At 30.4% G+C, this 22,910-nt stretch overlaps 2 protein-coding genes across 12 annotated transcripts in view; one reads left to right on the top strand and one right to left on the bottom strand.

Annotated features, from left to right (window-relative positions):
* The window catches only part of LOC129916500 (tyrosine-protein phosphatase Lar), a 664,315-nt gene that overhangs the window by 412,007 nt on the left and 229,398 nt on the right, over positions 1-22,910 (bottom strand). The gene's annotated exons all lie outside the window — the stretch shown is intronic.
* On the top strand, positions 13,224-19,142 carry LOC129915194 (uncharacterized). The gene has a single exon (XM_055994670.1). The coding sequence runs from the start codon at positions 13,224-13,226 to the stop codon at positions 19,140-19,142; it is 5,919 nt and encodes a 1,972-aa protein (XP_055850645.1).

A 22,910-nucleotide genomic window follows, 5' to 3' on the forward strand; every position in this document is an offset into this window, starting at 1 on the left:
TGGTGTGGTAACCTTCTTCTTGGTTGACTAAAAATCTCCGTTATTTTTTTTTTTTCTAGATATGTGTGTTGGGAAAATCTGATTTCTTTTTTGTCGTTTTCGTTTGTCTTCATTGAAGCTTAAGTTTTATCCCTTTTTTTCTTTTGGTGCACTGTGCATGTGTATTTCTATAAATATATTTCACGAGTATGTTTACATTTTCCACGCCTTAAGGCAAGGTGATAAATGAAGTGACTAAATCGTTTCTTCGTTCGTTCTTCGTTGGCGATGTCATTTCTACTCCTTTTTTTTCGGTCTTCTTGGATTTGCTTCTTGTTCGGTCACAACACGACACGTAGAGTTGTTATATTCTATGAAAGAGAAGCATGTCCTTAAGGTGTGTGTCCTTCTTTCTTTAACCATCACACAGGTTATGTCTTTTGTTGTACACCCTAACCAATCGAAAAAAAAGGACAAAACCAAAAGTTGGGGCTTACCTAAATCTGTGCACATAGAAAAAAGTGATTTATTCCTTGAGGCATCTGGCTTGATGTGTTTGCATTCTACTCCTGTCATTTATGTCCTTTTTTTCGTTGTCATATTTGCTTCTTGCAAATAGAAAAAAACCAAAAAGATGTATTATTATTATTGGGGTTAAGAATTTTGCTTATTTTTTCTCCCAAAATTATCTAAGAAAACAGAAAAATCAAATTCCTTGAAAATTTTCTTATGAAAGTGCAGGTATTTTAAGGTCCTTTTTTCTGTCAAGGTCCTATATATTGACTTCTTTTTTGAATTTTATTCTAATCACCCCCTACTGAGGGATGTTTTGTGTGTGCAAACAAAGATTAATTTATTAACATATACACACCTTCTACTTATGCCAACCCCCAGGAAATCGGTCTATGTTTATTTTTTTTTTTGGTTGGTCCTTTTTGATTTTTTTTTGTGTTTGTTTGTTGACTTTGTATCCCATACCCTACTTAGGTATATTGGACCTTTAAGAAGTTCAAAGAAGACTAAAATTCTTAATGTTTTTCTTTATTATAAAATTTTTTTTTTTGCTTTTAAATTTGAAAAGCATATAATAATGCCCAGGATATATTTTTGACCCCGCCGCCGATACAGAGTCAGAGCCGCATTAAACTTCTTGAAAATTATTTCATAATTTATGTATTTTTGTGTGAGAGAGAGTGAATACATAATTCTATGGCAATTGTGATTCATGACAACTTGGTTCCATGGAACATGACAGGCATTTGACAACTGCCAAATGCAGAGAAGATGAAGATGTAATTGGCTTAAGTGCTGTGTGCACAGAGGTTATAATGTAGATATATGTATGTTTTGTGTGTGTGTATAATTGTGTGTTGTAGCTCTCTGTAAGTAGGTATATATGTAAGCAAACTATATAGGATGTGAAAAATGATTTATCTTTTCGTAATTAACCTATAGTGTTGTCTTGGAGTTAAGATGATAAGTAATTAAGGTGAGAAGTGGCCGGATGAAGCACTATTTGATATTTAGCTTGAGGGGATGTTTACTAAGATTTATAGTCTTATTAAAGATTCAAACTAATTTTAAAGAGTTCAAATGTCAAGCAATAAAGTTCTATGAAAAAAGTAACTTTTTGTTGTAAAATTTTTAGTGAATTAATAAATAGGTTTTAAGTTGGCGAGGAGATTAAAAATTTCTCTTATCGATATCTCAAAATTCCAAAGTTTGATGGAAGTTTATTTCTTGGCGCAAGTTTTTCACATTTACTTTTGTAGAGAAGGCTTAAAAGTACGCCTTCAATTTTGTCCATAACTTCTTTTGAAGCCAAATTCTCACGGAAAATAGTTTTTTCTATGTTTTTTTGTAGGGATGGCTTTAGACATTTTTGAATGAACTGTTATTTAATTCTAAAAAAAAAAATACTAACACGAAAAAAATTGCTTTGAATTACGAGCTGAATCGTTTCAGGGTTGTAAAAAATCATTTTTTTAATGCATTTTTTTTTATACAAATTAAAAAAAAAATATTTGTTGCAGCTGATAAAAATTTGCACTAAAAAATTCTATTGCAATTGAAAAATATTTGCATTGAAAATAGAATTTTTACTACACATACAAATTTTATTGCAAAAAAAAACTTTATTTTCAAGCAATTATTTTTCAGTTGCAACAACATTTTTTAATGCAAAATTTTTTTATTTACATTAAATATTTTTTATAATGCAAACATTTTTCAGTTACAGTACATTTTTTTTAATCCAAATATTTTTTCAGTTGCAATAATTTTTTTTTTTTCATGCAATTTTTTTTCAGTTGCAATAAATACCTATATTATTTTTTAATTTCAGATGCATTTTTTTTTTTGCATTTGATATTTTTACAACTCTGGTCCCAATCAATGAAAAGTTTTGGTTCTCAAATGTTTCTCTGTTTTACTCTCTAAAATACTCTAAGATTTGTTAAAGACTGTGTTGCGTTTCTTTAAAGCAAATCACAATATGGATTTAGTTATGTTAAGCACTTAGATTTTGTAAGATTTTGAAATTTCAAGAATTTCTGTTTCCAATATTTTTGGGAAAAAAATTAATTTTGAAAAAAAAAAAAACATAGGTATATTTCAGACGGTATAATGTGGCTTTATGAGATTGAAAATGTAGTTTAGGAAAAAATAAAATGCACGACTGGGTCTCACGTACTTGCTCTTAGAATTAAAATTACTAAAATTTTTAAGACTTTCTTACATGTTTAATTTTTTTTTTTAATAAAAAAAAAAAACATAAAATTCATTCTTCAAATGAAAAAAAAACACAACTCTTTAAATGAAACTGAGCTCCAAAAAAAATATGCAGTTTAATTTCTGTTATAAAGATGCACTTTTAGACAAAAAATTGTCAAAATCGTTGGAGCCGTTTTTAAAAAAAACTACTTTTGTATAAACATTTTTTGAAAAAAAAAAGTTTTAAAATAAAAATGGTATCCCAATTTGTAGCAATTAATAATCAACACCTAAAACCAAAAATTCAATATCCCGTTTTTTAAAGTTCAATTTTTCAAAAACAAAAAAATTTCAAATTTTTTTTTAAACCAAAAAATTTTTTGTTTTTTTAATTTTAAATTTATGTACAAACGAAACAAATTAAATCTTTTGTTCTAAAAATTTCGTTGAAATTAATCAAATCGGGAGAAAATCTAATATAAGAAATAAACGGGTGGTATCGTTTGTAAATGTTTTTGTTGTTAGTAAATATTTAAAAAAAAAATAATTTTTCAGTAAAATTTAGACCTTATCTAAAAACTTATATACTTAAGTTTTTTTTTATCAAAATCGGAGAAGCCGTTTTTGATAAAAATTAAAGTTTTTCAAAACTGATATAGGTACCTAAATGTTGTTTTTGGTAAAAAAAAAAATCAATTCCAGAAACGTGACGTGCCAGTGAAATTTTGCCTTCGGAATAAGCTCACAGAATTTGGTGCAGAAAAATGCTTCGAATTTATTAAAAGGTATGATTAGTTTCGTGTAACCCTTAATTGGATGTAAATTTTACTACAATTTTGGGTATTGCCTTAAATCATTTTAAATGATTTTCTTAGAAAATTTCCAACCGATTGTCATAACAAATGCCTTAAAATAGTAAGATGCCAAAGTAGAGTATAAATATAGACAAAAGTCTCTATTTTTGAAATCTCGAAGTTTAAAAATGTAGGTTTTTTACTAAGAGATTTATTCACGTTCGATGGGTTCGATGTTCTTACCAGTAAAATTATGAATTTATAAACTTAACAAAAATCTAAATTTAAATAGGTATTGATCCGTTTCATAGACTTTTTCAAAACAAAACTCTTTTTAAATCTTTTTTTAATTATAAATATCAAGCCACTATTAAGTGAAAGTCACTCTTTTTTGTCTATGTACCAAAAAAAAAAATTACAAAAATAAAAATAATTACCCTCAAATCCATTGCACACGACCCAATTTAAAACTTTATTACCTTAAAGATTAAGACTTTTGCCTATGTCCACCACACCCTCAAAAAAAAAAAATGTCCCATCAAACTGTTGAAAAAAAAACTTGTGAATATCTTTCGTCGCTCCTTAGGGATTATATTAAAAAAGAAAAAAAATAACATAAGCTACCTCGAAAATCTCTGATGGATCTATTTCTTAAACAGTTTTGAGTATATTATCCCTCCAGTGATCTCTTGCACACCAACCAACTTTTCGGGAAATACTTGTTTATAATATTCGTCCTCTCTCACAACAAGGACTCTCTTAGGGACTCGTTTTTCTACGTTTATATAATTTTTTTTTTTTTTTTTGTGTTTTGAAAATCTTTTAGTAAAACTTTTTCCAAACTTTTTGTCACTTGTTTTCTATTTTTTTTTTCTTTGAAAACGGTAGCTGGTCGCAGCAAGCAATTTCTTTTTCAAACAACAAAATCTGTTGCAACTTTGAATTTTTGAAGTTTTTTTTTTTTTCTTAACTTGAAAGGAAAAAAATTACCTTCTTTGAAAAAAAAAAATTGACACGTAAAAATTAAGAGGCTGAAAATGCCCTCTCGAAAATTGTGAAAACAAACCAAAAAAAAAATAGAAAGAAAGAAATCCCTAAAGCAAGATGGGATTATCTCTGAGTGACAGGAGATGTCATTGTGAGAAAATGTTTTTCCATTTTGTGTCCTTTTCTTCATCACAATCTATCTAGCTTTGAGTTTTTTCTTAATTTTTTTTCTTTTCGTTTTGTTAATATTCTACTACTGAATTCGGTTGTTAGATTTTTGTTCATTTCAAAAAATGCCACTCGTGAAATTTCAATTTTTCTCCCTCATCCTAGGTTAATTAGATTTAATCTCTTCGTTGTTGAAAAAAAAGTAGGTAAAAGGAAAAAAAAATATTCCCGAAATAGAAAATATTTGTGGTCATGTTGTGATACCATTTTATTTCTGATGAAAGGACACTTTTTCTCAAGATAATTTTAGATAAGATACAGTTATTTTTGAATAGCAAAAAAAAAAAGTGACACAAACAATTACAAGATTGAAGTTTGCATCAAGTTTATTTTTTGTTTCACATTTAATGAGATTTTGTTTTAAAATTGAAAAAGGGAAACAGTCAAAGAAGTTTGGACATATTTTTTCCACCTATCACAGATATAAATGAAAATTAAAAGAACTTTAGGAATTAAATATGAGGTTAAGAAAGGATCAATTTTCTTCCTGTCAGCGAGTATGCAAATAATTCAATTACATATTTTCGAATTGAAATTGAAATTCTTGTTTTTTTTTTCAAAGATTACAACAATTAATTTTCTTTGTACTTACTATTGCATTACTGTCCCTAATGAAAAACATCAAATTCATATGGTACATACCGTTTTCTGAAATAGAAAAAAAAAATTATTAATATTAAAATTAACACCAAATTTGAATAAATTAATTTAAACATACATAAATTTATCAGAGAAACAACTTATACCATAAAAGTTTACATAATACAAAAATTAGGTTCTTTAAGAAATTGCTCCCACCAGACATAACCACATTAAACTCCAACTTTAACTTGAATATAAAACTTAAATATTAAAATCTATTTGGAAATTTCAAACACGTAAAACTTTTTAATTATACTGCATATAATGACATTTGCATATCCTTACATACCCAATATGTAGGTACGTTACTTTAAAAAGGATTTTTGTTCTTCTTGCAAGAAACTGTGTCGAGGTGGGTTGTGCGAAATTCTTTTCATTGTGGTGAAAGTAAATTAACAATGTGAAAATGTATGTTTTGAACCTATTTCTTAAAGTTTGATTACTTGAAAAAAGGCCAAAGAAGTTTTTCTACTATGTAATTTATTGAAGACAAACTAGATGAAACATACTTAAAAGCGTGAGGTGATTTAAATAAACAAAACAAAAATTAAGAGATTTTGTAGAGTAGAATGAGTTCTTTTTCCTTGCAGTAACTTCGATCTCTTGCAGATTGGTAAGTCTCCAGTTTCGAACTTAGGATGTTCACTTTAAAAAGCGTATTTTTATCCGCTAGAGGATACAACAAAAATATCAACATTGAACAAAGCTATTTTTCAACTATCAAAACCTATAATACATTAGTAAATGAAATTTTATACGTCTTTTTGTTAAAATGACTGTATCTCAGTAATGAAAACATATAAATTAATGAAATTTGGTACACATATTACCCATTGTACACACAACAATTTACTAAACAAAAATCAAAAAATCAAGAAATTATTTATAAATAATTGAACTTAGGCCAAAAACCGTTTTTTTAGACTTTCATCCATTTCAAAAAATCTAGCGTCGTCAAATTTTCACCAATTTAAGATTTCTTGACTGTTTTGAAAGAATACATTAAGACCTTTTCAATAATGTATAAAATATTTGGTTTGATTGCAGCAAACAAATAATAATACGAGGTATTTTTTTTTTTAGTTTTGCTTTGTTGTCACTTGAGAAAATTTGACTCATTAAAAAAAAATTTCTATTGCGTTTAAAAAATATTCACATAAAAAAAAAAATATTTGTTGCAAATAAAAAAATTGTTTGCTTTATAATAAATTGTTACTGCAAGTAAAATTTTTATTGCAAATAAAATTTCTATGCATTAAATATTTTTTTTTTTTTTAATATTCGTCGTATTTCTTACAATTTGTAAGAAATTCGACGAATATTAAAAAAAAAAATATTTAATGTAGGTACCTACCGGGGCAAGACTAAATTTTGGGGCCCCTTAGATACAAAAAAAAAGGATGTATACGCCATACATTTTTTTGTATGGCTTATTTATTTTTAGGTTTATTTTAATGTTTTAATATGTTCGTAATGCACTTTGCTATACTTACTTTAAATGTCTATAATAAAAGTAGTAAATACTCGTACTAGGAGCCCCCAAAATTAAATACAGTCGACTACCTCTAAGTCAAACTTTCACGTAACTCGAAAATCGGTTCGAGTTAGAGGGAAATTCGAGTTACAGGGATTTATTTAATATTTTTTTTTTTTCAAAATTGTTCATTAAAAGTGGTGAAAAAGTTCGACTTAGAGGGAAATTCGACTTAGAGGAAGTTGGACTTAGCGGAGTCCACTGTATTAAGAGACCCCTAAAATACAAATTTTTGAAGCTTAGGGCCCCTGAAAAATTATTTTTGGGGCCTCAAAATTAAGTGCTTAGAGGCCCCTAAAATATAATATAATTTTTTTGGAGCCAAGAATTAATAGATATTGGGGCCTCTGTTCTGAAGTAATATTCAGAATGCCACCAATAACGTAATGTTTTTATATTTGGGCCCTGATGTATTTATGTTGGGGTCCCTGAATTGATATTTAATTTTCCATTTGATTGTTTTGAACCGCTCTTTTTGAGGATCCTCAAATAATATTTGTCATACCATCAGAAAATTTGATGAATATTTTTGGGCTCCTTAGTAATAGATTTTGGGGCTCCTAAAGTAATATTTAGTAATCCATGAATAAATGTAATTTAATTTAAAAAACAATTTTTTTTTAATTTAATTTTTTTTGACGCCCTGAAATAAAGACTTTTGGGGCCCCTGGCCTGAAGTAGTTGTTTGCTTTTTTGGGGCCCCCAATGTATTGACTTGAAGTAATATTTGGTATGCCATTAACAAAACTTTTTTTGCTTTTTTGGGGCCCCTAATGTATTATTTGTGGTGGCAAAGATTTTTCAAGTAATATATTTTGGGGCCCTAAGATAAAATTATAATTTTTCTTTTAAAAAAGCAGTTTATTTTTTTGGGGCCCCTGAGGTAACCTTTTTTTTAAATCAATATTATATATTGTGTGGCTACCAACTGAATGACATAATTAGTTTCCCTTGTATCCGAAGTGATTCAAATACATTTTAATTTACTTCGTAACTCAATTTATAACTGATCTTTATTGTCTCCAGTGGGGGCCCTGGCGTCGGTCTGGGGCCCCGGGGCGCCGCCCCGCTCGCCCCTGGTACCTACATAAATTTTGCATTGATTTTTTTTCAATGCAGAAAATTTTGTATTTGTAATAAATTTTATTTTATTTATTTCTAATAAAAATTTTATTTGCAATAAAAATGTAACTTGCAATAACATTTTATTATAATGCAAAATTTTTGATTGCAAATTTTTTAATGCAAAATATTTATATTTTTCAGTAGCAATAATATTGCTTTGTTTTTAATGCATTTTTTTTTTATTTTTTAATAGAAATATTTTTCAGTTACAATAATTGTTTTTTTTTTTTAACGCAAACATTTTTTTGTAATCAATTTTTTTTTTATTTTTATTGAAAAAAAAACGCATTAAACAAATGATATCAACCCTCGACAAGCCTAATTGGACGAGTTTGATATTAACTGGTTATCAACAGGAGAAAAATGTGTCTAAAGCGTTACCGTCCTTAGGTGTCCCTAAATTGATCCCAAAAAATCATTTTCGATAAACTACTACAACACTATCACTTTTGGGTGCTGCCTATACAAAACTCTTTAAAAGGATTGCAAAACAAATGAGGTTTTAGGTAACCATGGTTTACCGAGGAGGAGATAAAATCCTGAGGTCTTCACTTAGATGTAGTTGAAATTCTGGAAACTCTTTACCACCGATCACAAAATCAAAATTTTAAAGTTCGCCATCGAAACGCTTTAAAAAAAAAAGAAAATTCCCCAAATCAAAAGCAAAGATCAATTGTTCAATGTTCAACCCCTCTAAAATCCTGTTAAATAATTAATTTACGATGCAAAAGTTTTATACGAATTGAATGAAAGTATTAACATTTTAAGTTAATTTATTTCACACGACATTTTATTCAACCGTTCATTCTTTCCCTTGTCTCTCTCCACACTAGCGTTTCAAAGTCAATTTTGATGATGAATGATTTAGTGGAATTAAATCAGCCGCATGTCAGACAGAATCTACTAAATTATTTGATATCACATTTATACATATATTTATGGGGGAAAGAGCGAGGGGTTACATCAGGACACAGGAAAACGCAAAGTGTGGGGAGGTATTTTGAAAATGTCGTCGTCAAAATGTGTACATAATGTGATTATACATTACACCAATTTTATTCTAACATTGTGCACCAGGACCTTTTGAACCTGGCTGGCTGGCTGGCAAACCTGATTACTATTCAACAGCTCTGCTGCTCTATGCAACACAACTAACCAAACCATATCCTGAATCAGGTTTTTACAAAGAAGGGATGAATGGGAGGTGTAGATGGACTACCACTTAAGGCAGGCCATAGAGGGACGACAACAACAACAAAACACCTAACCACATGTGACTCGAAAGTTATTAAAATAGCGAAGGACATAAACACAGGACAACAACTAGCTACCTACCTACCTACAAAGTAAAAACAAAACAAAAAAAAAGGACTAAAACAGGACTAAAACACTAAAACGCGTTTACATTTTCAATAAAGGTCCTTTATGGATATATCGGATTAGATTTCCTGTGTGATGTTGTTATGTGTGTTTCTAGTTTTTTTTTTTTCTTGTTTATTTGTATATATCCTTTTGGAAAGGATACGGGTTTGAAAGTGTCACAAAAATGTATCACGTAAATGCAACCGTTTTGTATCTATATGTTATATTGTAAAGGAGGTGGGCTTTTTTTGTTGTCATATCGGGATTAGAAAAAGGAAGAGGAGGAATTTATTTTTATTTAGTACTAAGCGGCTAATAGTTGAGTGTTGGTGTGTTAGTTGGGCATTTCATATAAAAATATTTGCGACAGACACATCAAGTGGCAATTTGACAATATGGAATGTTTTGAGAGAATTCAATGAATGCGAATAGCCACTTGCTATTGTTTTGACATGACGACGAGAATGTAAGCGCGACAGGACATCATCTATCTATTCATATACCTATACGAGTATGTATTTATTGAAGAAGATAACATTCTAAAACAGAATTTCGTACATGTCTGTTTTTTTGTAGTTATGATTTTTTTTTATTTTAGATGATGAATAGCTAACATTAATAATTAAAATTATTGATGTTTAACACAAGGATTTGTATTTATTTGATTGGTATTGTTGTTTGCCTGATTTAACGGGTAGATAAATCATCCATTTTATTGAGATGAATGCAATCCATTGTGAGGATTACAAATTTCTAAGCTCCTTGGGGTATGTCATATGGGAAGGATTTTTATAATAATGGTGTCACATGGGGTTAAACGAATATATCTAACAATTTCTACCTTCTTTAATTTTTTAGACGAATCGTTTTTTTTTTTTAATTTTCCAAAAATAAAAAAAAATAATTGCTACGACATTAAAATATGCACTCATTTGAGTTCAAAAAGTTCTTATGGGCAAGTGTTATCTCTTTGGATACGGAATCAACATTATTTGATAGCCATAGCCACGAATAGCATAGGTTTTAGCAGTAAGTTATTTTGCCCACCATCTCAACATCGGTCTTCTTTAAAACAAAATCGATAGCATATCGATCATATTGCAATCATAACGACGAACGATTTCAAAACGCTAGTGGCAGAAATACAAAATACCATATTTAATTGTGTTTCTTTTGTTTTTCCTTTCTAATAGCAATATAAACAGCTTCAAAAGACGAAAACAAAATAATAGCCTGTTTTTTTTTCTCTTTTTGAATGTGAAATCGTATAGGAAACTATTTTATTTGAAATGAGGTTGCTTTATTTAGGCTGTAGTGAATACAGACAAATTTTTTGATAACTCGTTTTTCTTATAGAGCTTTCAAAATGTATCAACTTAATTCTAGAAAAAAATAAAATGCACGACTGGGGTCGCACGTACTTGCTCTTATGGTAAAAGTTACTCTAATGTTAAGGCTTTTGATTTAACAAAATTAGGAAAATTTAAAATAGGCATGATATTTTTAAGGAATTTCATAAGTAGTGAAAAAAAAATAAAATCTGATTTTTATAAATAACTAAACACTATTTTAAATGGTTTTTTTGCAAAAAACCAAGTATGCCATTTGATTTCTTGTATAAAAAAGAATTTTTAGAAAAAATTTTTTTTTAAACATATTTTTTTTTTTTTGAGAAATTTATTTTATAAACTTCAATGCCATTTCTTTAGGGCATTGCATTAATTGGAATTGTCCGAAAATTGCATTTTCTGTTATGGATACATTTGATAAAGTCAATTTTTATTGTACTCATAAACGTTGCTTTTACTTTAAATTGACAAACATTTGTTCATTATGATAATGTTTTTGGGAAAATCCTACAATTAGTTCAGGTAAAAAAGTTTCCACATTTTTAGGGTTAGGTGATTAGATTGCCATATAGTTGTAGGAAAATCCCTTAAGTGAAGCAGGTACATATGTCCGGTTATTTGCAAACATGTGTAGGTATATGCATACAGTTTTTTAAAGTCTTTAACTCTTTTTCATTAATATATTTTCGGAAAATCCCAAATACCAAACTTGAAGGTATCCAATCTATTATCTATTTGCATGAGCATAGGAAGTTAGGTAATTCATAAATGTACATACAAATATGTATTCTTCTATGTATTGGTCACAAATAACTATTAAGAGTTATAAAAAACCCTTAAATTACGCGTTGGTTTCTTTTACTTTAAAAACAAAACCACTTGATCAATTGACAATCGTTTTTGACCGAGTGCGGAAGAAAATTTAGATTTGAAAAAAAAAAAAAAAAATATTTTGTAAAGACAAAGTTTTTGGAAGTGCTCTATAATAGAAATTGTGTTAAAACCAATTACAAAAACAAATTGTGCAAACACAGGTTTTAAAAGTGTACATCTAATCCAAAAATTGTGTTAAAACCAACTGCATTTTTTAATGCAATATATCAGCAAAGTGCCTCAATATTAAAACTAGTGAAAAGTGAAGTAAAAGACAAAGTTTAATTTTGCTTTTTCTTATTAAGTACTTAAAGTGAAGTGTTAAGCCTTAACCACTAACATAGATATTGAAGATTAATTTAACATACTATTTTTTTTTAAATATCCAAAAAGGGAAACATAAGTTTTATCAATTTGATTTCTTATTTTTTTTTTTAAACAAAGTTTTGTGAAATACTGTGCCTTTGTTTTGATCCAGCTAAAGAAAAAAAAAACTACTACCAGCAAGGCGGTGAAACTGACCAAATTGTGTTAAGATATTGATTGGTGAGTTATTTTGAAAGATAAATAATTTGTTCATAATTTGATTTTGACATTTTGATAAAATTTTACATTGAATTTGAAATGGAAAACAATTTTTCACAATCTCAAAACACCAATAAGGGGAAAAAAAATAGAACATTTAATTTTTCTAAAACTGATAAAAACTTAAATAAAGTCTGTAGCGACGTTATTCCTAAAAACGATGACAATTTTAGTTGTATTAAGGGGTCTTTCTGTCAGAACAGTGACATATTTGACGGTAATTTTAGAAATACTCAGTGCACCAGCAATGCGGTGATGGCATTGTGTATGTCCCAACTTAAATCCGTGACAACTTGGAACACTGATTTCATAGATAAGATTTTGGTACAGGGACATGAGCTTCATGTTCAATCAATTTCCAGTTTTGTTGAAAGGTTTGGCCAACCGCCGCCGTCATCTTTTTACTTGGCGGCAGACGAAGTTCTTGAATTTTTTTCGGTTGAAAATACCAATTTTCATGTAGAATATAAGTTAGATCCTTTTCAAGGCTATATTGATGAGTCGGAATGTTTTTTTACGGAGCTTAATCGTTTTTTTTCCAACGAATTATTTGGTGTTTTGACTGTTGCTAATTTGTCGGTTGCAGTTTTAAAGAACGAAAATTTGATTTGTTTGTTCGATCCTCATAGTAGAGATCAAAATCTTAACGCTGTAACAAATGGTGTAGCAGTTCTTCTAATGTTTAAAAGCATACAGGAACTAGTTTCAACCTTTAAATCGTCCTTAGATTCAATGCTAAAGCCTCTATTTAGTATAACTCCATTAAAAATAGAGTATGAGTCATTTTGTGAGAATGAAACTCCGTGGACAGTTAAGCGAAAAAGTTTTTCATTCAAACAAAAACAAATTTTAGAAAAAAACAAAGCTAGATTAAGACTTTTACGTTTGAATGAGACATTTAAAGCAAAAGAACGGAGAACCCAAATAGAATCAAGAAAAGGGAAGAATGAAGCAATTCTACATGCGATAAGAAAAATGGACGTAAAACGGAAAAAAATCTTGCGATCTCAAAAAGATTTTAAAAATAAGGAAAATGATAGTCTTTTAATAAGAATGCAGACAAGGAGAAGTCTAGCTGAAAATCGAATTTTAGAAAAAAAGAAGGACATAGCTAAGAAAAAGATTTTAAGGACTGAGGAAACTTATAAGAAAAGGGAAAATGAGAAACTATTGACAAGAATGCAGACAAGACGTAGCCTAGTTGAAAATCGAATTTTAGAAAAGAAGAAGGACATAGCTAAGAAAAGGATTTTAAGGACTGAGGAAACTTATAAGAAAAGGGAAAATGAGAAACTATTGACAAGAATGCAGACAAGACGTAGCCTAGTTGAAAATCGAATTTTAGAAAAGAAGAAGGACATAGCTAAGAAAAGGATTTTAAGGACTGAGGAAACTTATAAGAAAAGGGAAAATGAGAAACTATTGACAAGAATGCAGACAAGACGTAGCCTAGTTGAAAATCGAATTTTAGAAAAGAAGAAGGACATAGCTAAGAAAAGGATTTTAAGGACTGAGGAAACTTATAAGAAAAGGGAAAATGAGAAACTATTGACAAGAATGCAGACAAGACGTAGCCTAGTTGAAAATCGAGTATTAGAAAAGAAGAAGGATATAGCTAAGAAAAGGATTTTAAGGACTAAAGAAACTTATAAAAAAAAAGAAAATGCAAGACTATTGACAAGAATGCAAACAAGGCGCAGCATCCCTGGATTAAAACAAAAAGAAAAGGCACTCAATTCTAAACAAAGGAAAGAAAAGCGAGAACATCATTTATACAAATTTCGAGAACAATATTACAATACCTTGCAAAAGAAAAACAGTTTAGACTGTCAAGCAAAGCTTAGATTTATTAAAGAAAGAAGCATGTGTCCTGAGCATATTTGTTGTTTTTGTGAAGGGCTATTTTTCGCGCATTCAGTTGTAAAATACCAAACTAATTATTCCAAAAAATATTTTGGAAAAGAATTTGTTGAGAGCATAGATAAATTGAGAAGTAATTTGTCACCGTGGACATGTAAGACTTGTTATAGATACGTCCAAAAAGGTGTTATTCCAAAATTAGCGACCACAAATGGACTTAAATTTATTCCCATTCCAAATTGTATACAAATACTTTCTCCTCTTGAAGAAAGAATGGTTGCGCCCTTCATCAATTTTATGCAAATTCGCGATTTGAAACCCTTTGCCCTGAATCCCCAACTTGGAATGAAAGGAAGCGTTGTCAATATTTCAGTTGAGGTGAATGATATGCTGCAGGTACTGCCACGGCGTTTTGACAATATGAAGACGATTCAGTTAAAACTCAGGCGACATCTTGACCATGCCACAAACTATATGTTTGAGACTATTCGACCAGCAGTTGTGTGTGATGCTTTGAAATACCTCATGACCACACCTCTCTATATAAAAAACAACATTCAAATCGATAAAGCTTACTTTAATCAGTATGACAAGGAGTATGATGAATTAGTTGAGTTCATTGTGGACTCTAATGATGCACAGAACCCACAGGGCTCTCTCGATAGGTTTTCACAAGGTGATAGCATGTTAGAAGAAATTAATTTGGATGAATTCAAAGGGTTACCGAAAGCAAAACCTAGTACATCAAATAAGGGCAAAAGATTTGAAGAGTATCAGGTTTTACAACAAGAGATTCACGATGAGGTCTTAGTTATTGATAGAAACAAAGAAGCAGCAGATTGCATTCCAATAATAGCACCTGGTCAAGGGAAGACTCCAGTACCATGGCACTTATACCCAAATTTAGAGGAACTATGTTTTCCTAAAATTTATTGTGGGCATCCCTTAGAATCTTCAAACAAAATATCTTACTCAGAGAGAGCAAAGTCAATCGCTCGGCGAAATGACAGGCGCGGGTGTGTTCCCACTAAAATTTTATACATGGCAAAAAAGAAACTCGAACAATCGTGTCTCTCAAATATTAATATTTGCCTCCGGAAGAGCAAAAGAACAAATCAAGTGACCGCAGACAATATTTTAAAGAAAAATTTTGTTGATTCCCTTATTCAACACGACGCAGGGTACAGGATTTTAAACCGTATTCCGTCATCTCCGTCATACTGGGAGTTAAAAAAAATGCAATTAATGGCAATGATTCGCCAATTGGGCAAACCTACACTCTTTTTAACTCTGTCTGCTGCCGAATCGAATTGGCCGGAATTAATCCAACTTCTTTCAAAACTATTAAATAACCAAACACTTAGTATTGAAGAAGCCATGTCACTAGAAAACTGCGAAAAAACTGAGCTTATCAGAAATGACCCTGTTACTTGTGCTAGATATTTTGACCATAAAGTTGCCAAATTTATGAAGTACATAAAAAGCAAAAATGGGCCATTCAACGAATTTGAAGTCCTAGACAGTTATCAAAGAGTAGAATTCCAGATGCGTGGTTCACCCCATGAGCACATGTTCTTATGGCTCAAAAATGCTCCTGTTTATAAATTAAACGATGAGGAAAGCAAGTCGCGATGCACCTCGTTTATTGATAGGTTTATCACGTGCGAAGATAACCCTATTAGTCCCTATATACCCTACCTTCGCCATAGGCATTCGCATACTTGTAATAAGGGAAAGTTAAATAAAACCAAATGCAGGTTTAACTTCCCTATACCAGTTATGCTAGAAACCCAAATTCTTGAACCTCTTCCCGAAACTCCAGTAGGTAAAGAAAAAGAAGAACTTTCAGCTATTTTAGGAAAAATTAGGACCCAAATGCAACATTATTTTGAAAAACCATCCCTTGTTCCTTTTGGTGAGATACTGCATTCACTCAAAATTACAGAGTCCCAATACATTAATGCGATCAGGAATTCCTTAAAGAACCCCCAAGTATTTTTAAAACGCAACAGTTTAGAAGTTGCAATAAATTCCTACAATAAGGACGTTTTGAATTTGTTTGAGTCGAACATCGATGTTCAGTTTGTCTTGGAGGAATACGGAATAGCTAATTATATTGTGAACTACATTAGCAAAGTGGATGCTGGTTTATCCAAGCTTCTAAGAGATGCTGCATCAGATATTAATCAGGGCCATAAAAATATTAAAGACAAATTTAGAAATATCGCGAATGTTTTTCTCAACAGCAATTTGATGTCTGCTCAAGAAGCTGCATATCACGTACTATCTTTGCCATTGTCGAAAAGTAGTAGAGGACATGTTTTTATAAATACAAGTCCAATTGAAAGTAGATTAATGATGCTAAAGTCCAATAAGTTTCTTCAGAACCTTAACTCTGATTCCACTGACATTTTTGTCGAAAATGACTTTAAAAAATATTCAAAAAGGCCTGTGAAACACGAAGAATTATGCTTAGCAGATTTTGTTGCGAATTTCACACATTCGCGTAGGCAAAATGATGAAGAAAATGAAAACGAAGATAACTATCATTTAAGGCACAATTCTAAGATAATTCGATATAGAAGATACAAATTGGCACAGGATCCACACAATTATTATCGTGAGCAGATACTTTTATTTATGCCTTGGAGAAATGAGGCCGAGGAAATAGAAAATATCGATTCTAAGGAAGCTTATTTGAGGAATAGAACATTAGTTGAAGCGAATAGATTAAAATATGCCATAGTAGAAGACGATATTTTAGATGAAGCACTTGAAGAAATAAGACAAGGCAACGAAAGGCATGAATGCACTCCATCAGATTTTCTTCCTGAACCAGAGCAGATAGATATTTTAGAGCAGGGCGGAGTAGAAAATAAAAAGGAAAATTTAGTTAATCGTTTCGTGAGTCCACCCAAAATTTCCCAAGAGCGTATGATTTTACTGCTGAACAAATTAAACAAAGACCAACGAGAATTTGTAATGCATGTATATAATTGTTTTAAAACGAAAAACTGTTTGCCTCTTAATATATTCTTAAGTGGTTCTGCTGGAGTCGGTAAATCTACGGTAATCAACTCCATATTCCAACTAATTACTAAATATTTTGATAATAGACCGGGAGCAATTGGAGATTCCATAAAAGTTTTGCTAACTGCTCCCTCAGGAAAAGCTGCTTTTTTGATTAATGGGGTGACACTTCATACAGCTTTCGCTCTCCCCGTTTCTCAGTACGGAGGGACCATGCCCAATCTTTCCAGTGATATTGCGAACACGATACGACAAAAGTTAATCAATCTTAAATTGCTTATTATTGATGAAATATCAATGGTTGGAAGTCGTCTTCTAAGTAGGGTAGATACAAGACTACGACAGGTTATGGGCCGAAATGAACCATTTGGAGGGATTTCCATTATTTTAGTTGGAGACTTGAACCAGTTACCTCCTGTCTTTGACACGTTTATATTTAAGGCACCACAAAATAACGACTTAAATGTTTTTGCCGAAACGAACACGTTATGGGCACTTTTCAAAATTTTTGAGCTAACCAAAATCATGCGCCAACAAAATGAAACCTTATTTATAAACGCACTGAATAATCTTGCTACGGGAACAATGACAAGTGAAGATATTCAGCTAGTTAAGAGTCGTGAAGTTGATAGCACTTCTATACCTGAAGACGTAATTCGATTGTACTCAACGAATAATGACGTTGATGAGTATAATAGTTTAAAACTGTCAAAAGCACCGGGTGAAGAAATAAGTGCCACATCCATCGATTCTGTGCTTGGAAAAGTGGGAGAAGCAATTAAAAAACGAGCATTGGAAGCACTTCAGAAGAAAAAGTTGTCTGATTTAGGGGGTCTTTCAAATATAGTACGTCTTAAGAAAAACATAAAATATATGATTACAGCAAATATAGATGTTGAAGACGGTTTGGTGAACGGAGCCTGTGGTGAACTCAAGCACATTTCAATGAAACCCAATACGAGTGAAGTAGACAAAATTTGGATTTTATTTCCACCAAATCCTCAAGTTGGATTGAAAGCCCGACAGTCCTTAAATAAATTCATAGAATTAAATGACATAGACCGCAACTTGGTCCCTATTGAAAGGAAAGTTCATTCAATAAATGTGAATACCGTTAACACATACCAAATTCTTAGAAAACAATTTCCAATAGTTCCAGCAGAAGCCATAACAATTCATAAAAGCCAAGGCCAAACATACGATAAAGTGTGCATCGATCTGAGAAAATCGAAAAAAATCAGAAGATCTATGATGTACGTTGCGTTAAGTAGAGTAACATCTTTGACAGGGCTTTTTATAATTGGTAATTTCTCACCACCAAATGCTACAGCCGAAGAAAATTTGATTTTGGATGAGTTAAGACGTCTTAGAAATGATTGTAAAATGAATTTGTCGTTTAAAAATTTTGACCAAAAAACCGGCTTAATTGTTGCTTACCAAAATGCTCGTTCTCTTAAAAAGAACATAAATTGCGTTATAGCCGATCACTGGTACTCAAATTGTGATGTTTTAGTTTTTTCCGAAACTCAAACACTTTATTCAGATTCTTTGAATATACCGGGATTTAAACTAATTTATAGGTCAGATCAGGATTATAAAAAGCGTAAGCCCAGAGGATTAATGTGTTTTGTAAAGGAAACCTTATCAATTGACACAAAGAGCATCAAATCGGCTACAATACAAATAATTATAGATTCGACAAAGAAAACTCATATTGATTTGCTCTCATTTGAATTAGGTGAAGTTTTAGTTATCGCAGGTTATAAATCTCCTTCGGCTTCATTTGAAGACTTTAGGGAACAATTCAAAGATTTTATGAATGAAATAAGACACAAATTACTTGGAAAAATCGTTCTGTTGGGAGATTTTAACATCAATTTAAGAAATAAGCCGAACACATTTCTCCATGAAACTTTGACGGAATGGAATCTTAGATCCGCACTACCTAACAATACAGTTACTACAGACAACAATACCCAAATTGATGTCATATTTTCAAACATACATCCACTAGAGTGTGGAGTGTATGAAAGCTTCTTCTCAGATCATAAACCAATTTACTTTATATTTCCACAAGAATAATTAATATGGTGAGATGATCGAATAGGTTTTGGTTAGGTTTTCATAGTTCTTCTTTTATAATTGTTTTTTTTTTTCTTTATTATAATGTTACATTCATTTTGCATACATTTTTTGTTCATAACCGTATTTCTTACATTACAACATGAGGACTATGCCTACCGGGGAAACCTCGGTAAAAAAAACGCGTGAAGGGTCTACCTCCTGGGTAACGTGGAAAGACCTAAAATTTTATTTTGAGTGTTAAAAAAAATATAAGCTAAGTTGTAGGTTTTAAGAAATGTGGGTTATATAATTTTTAGAAAAATTTGGTTCATAAAAGGGAAGAGCCGACATTTAGGACAGATTTTGCTGAATTTTTTTTGTGTTTGACTTTTTTGAAGAAAAAAAAATGCAGTTATATTGCAATTATATTGTATATTACATTAGAGCCGTTTTCGAGTTATTTGGTACAATTTGAAAAATTTGTATGGGAGGTAGGTACACTTTTTAGACTTTTTTGAGAAAAACTAAAAATGCAGTATTATTGCAATTGTTTTGAATATTACGTCTGCAAAGTTTAATCAAAATCGTTAGAGCCGTTTTCGAGTTATTTGGTTTGAACTGAAAAATTTGTATGGGAGGTACACTTTTTAGACTTTTTTGAGAAAATCTAAAAATGCAGTATTATTGCAATTGCCTTGAATATTAAGTCTGCAAAGTTTAATCAAAATCGTTAGAGCCGTTTTCGTGTTAATTGGTTTGAACTGAAAAATTTGTATGGGAGGTACACTTTTTTGACTTTTTTGAGATAATCTAAAAATGCAGTATTATTGCAATTGCCTTGAATATTACGTCTGCAAAGTTTAATCAAAATCGTTAGAGCCGTTTTCGTGTTAATTGGTTTGAACTGAAAAATTTGTATGGGAGGTACACTTTTTTGACTTTTTTGAGAAAAACTTAAAATGCAGTATTATTGCAATTGCTTTGAATATTACGTTTGCAAAGTTTAATCAAAATCGTTAGAGCCGTTTTCGAGTTATTTGGTTTGAACTGAAAAATTTGTATGGGAGGTACACTTTTTAGACTTTTTTGAGAAAATCTAAAAATGCAGTATTATTGCAATTGCCTTGAATATTAAGTCTGCAAAGTTTAATCAAAATCGTTAGAGCCGTTTTCGAGAAATTTGCAATATCGTATTTTTTTGTATGGGAGGTATACGATATAAACGAGATATAAAAAAACAAAAAAAAACCAACTTTCGAAATTCTATAAAAATCATCTGTACCAAATTTGAAGAAAATCCGACCACCCGTTTAGCCAGTAGAAATGTGTACAGATGGACGCACAGACGCACAGACGCACAGACGCACAGACGCACAGACGCACGGACGGAATTGCGAGACCCACTTTTTCGGAATTCTCCATCATCGTAATGTTGGTTTTGATTAAAACCTCAATTTTTTTTTTCGACACGAAACCAATACTTGCCCTATAGAGCAAGTAAAAAGCAAATTACTTTGGAACCGGATCGAAACATCACCGATTTTTATGATATTCTTTTTTGTTTATGTTAGTAATTAAAAAAATTATCTAACTTCAATGGATTACAAATTCTCGCTATATCCGTTTTGGTTTTTAAAATTACAAAATACGCTTTTTGTGAATAGACATTATTAGACAAAAATGGAATTTCATAAGTAACTTAAAATGTTTTGTAAAAAAAAAGATTTTTTAGGAAAAATAAATTGAAACTCGTTTTAAAAAAAATAATTAAAAAATGATCAATAATAAATGTTTGTAGGTGCCTATACAAATTTACTAAGATTAAAAAAAAAAATAAAATATCATTCAACACATACAAACGAAATTTTGATAAAATTCACTAAACCGTTTTCAAAAAATTGATATATACCTATGTATGTATTTTTAAAATATCAAAAAATGTATTTTTTGAAAATTTTGTAGAATTTTTAATTATTAGGTATTACTAAATACTTTCTGTATAAAAATTTTGTTGAAATCGACTTTTTTACGAGAAATTCAGAAATAAAAAAACCGTTCTATGGCGGGGACATGTTTATAGTACTTTCTACAAATCTTTGATGAAAATCATTAGACCCATAATAGGTATCGTTAGTTTTGGTCAAAAAAAGACATTTCAATTTGTCCTCTAGGGAGCTACATGAAGACAGAATTGAGACCTAAAAATGTTTGAACCAAACTAAGCTAATTCGTTTGTCCATTTTTTGTCCGTGTTTTCCACCCAAAAATATCAAAAAAATTAGAGCAAAATCTTTTTATTTTTTAAAGAAAGTCTGAAAAACGGTCAAATTTTGAGATATATGAAAGTATAAAACTGATTGCAATCGTTTGTCCATACATACCAAATATTATCATTTTCAATTCAAAAAACAAATTTTGCACTGAAAAATTGAAAACCCCAAAAAATGTTCAACTTGAGTTCTTTACATATACCAAAAATTATCTTTTGTCCATCCTACGCTTAGGAGATTTAAATAAAATGCACGACTGGGTCGCACGAACTTGCTCTTAGAGTTAAAGTTGCTTAAATTTTTAAGACTTTTTATATAGAAATTTGGAAAAAAAAAAATAAAATTCGTTAAAAAAAAAATAAAATAAAATCTAAAATCAAATTGCCCTCCAAAACAAGAACGCAGTGTTGATTGATATATTAAGGTGCATTTTTAGAAAAAAAAATTTCAAAATCGTTAGCAGTTTTTTAAAAAACTAGTTTTTTTATAAATAATTTTTTGGAAAAAAAGTTTTAAAATAAAATTGGTATGCCATTTTGTAGAAATTACTAATCCGCATCTTAAAACAAAATTTCAAAAAAATTCAATGTCCCGTTTTCGAAAATTTGATTTTTCAAAAAAAAATTTTCAAAATTTTTTTTTATATCCAAAAACTATTTTTTGGAAAATTTTATTTTTTTGTTTATATTTAAATTATAGAAATGCTTCTTCACAAAAAGATACCGTTAATAATGATTTTCAAAAAAAAATTTTTTCATTAAAAGATACACCTTAGCTTAAAACTAACATTTGAATTTCTTAAACAAAATCGTTAGAGCCGTTTTCGAGATATTTCAATTTTACTAAAATAGGTATATGACAAGTACCGTTATTTTTGGTCCAAAAAAATTAATTCCAAAAACCCCTCTGGAGAGTCGCCAAATAACGCTACATACCAAGTTTGACATTAATCGGTCCACCCGTTTAGGCTGTAGGTTCTTATACCGACAGACAGACAGACAGACGGACTTCTGGGACCCACTTTTTTGGCATTGTCTACCATCGTAATGTCATGGAAAAATATTATCAACTTTTTTTTTTTGTACGAATGCATAACTTGATATATAGTAATTATATCGCAAGTAAAAAAAAATTTGTTTTAATTCAAACGGCCATCGTTTGTCCACCTCGAGAAGTACATAAATACAAACCAAAAATTATATTTTGGACACCCTATGTTTAGGAGATAATCAAAATACATATTTTGAAAAAACCCCAAAAAAAAAGTTACGCATACACCACAGTGTACTGAAAAATTCAATGTCCCCTAAATTACTTTTTTTCAAAAATTCAAATTTATATCATCTGTCCACCTTGAGGTCTTTTCTTGACGTCGATTTTCAAAAACAAATTTGTACTGAAAAGTCCCATACAATTTGTTTAATGCTGTGCTATTTTTTTGAAATTCTACATATCTCATTTACAATGGACAATATTCATAGATGCTGTCTAAGTTGCTACTAAGAAATACTGGAGT

Source organism: Episyrphus balteatus, chromosome 3 (assembly GCF_945859705.1).
Source record: "Episyrphus balteatus chromosome 3, idEpiBalt1.1, whole genome shotgun sequence".
Taxonomy (NCBI): Eukaryota; Metazoa; Arthropoda; class Insecta; order Diptera; family Syrphidae; genus Episyrphus; species Episyrphus balteatus.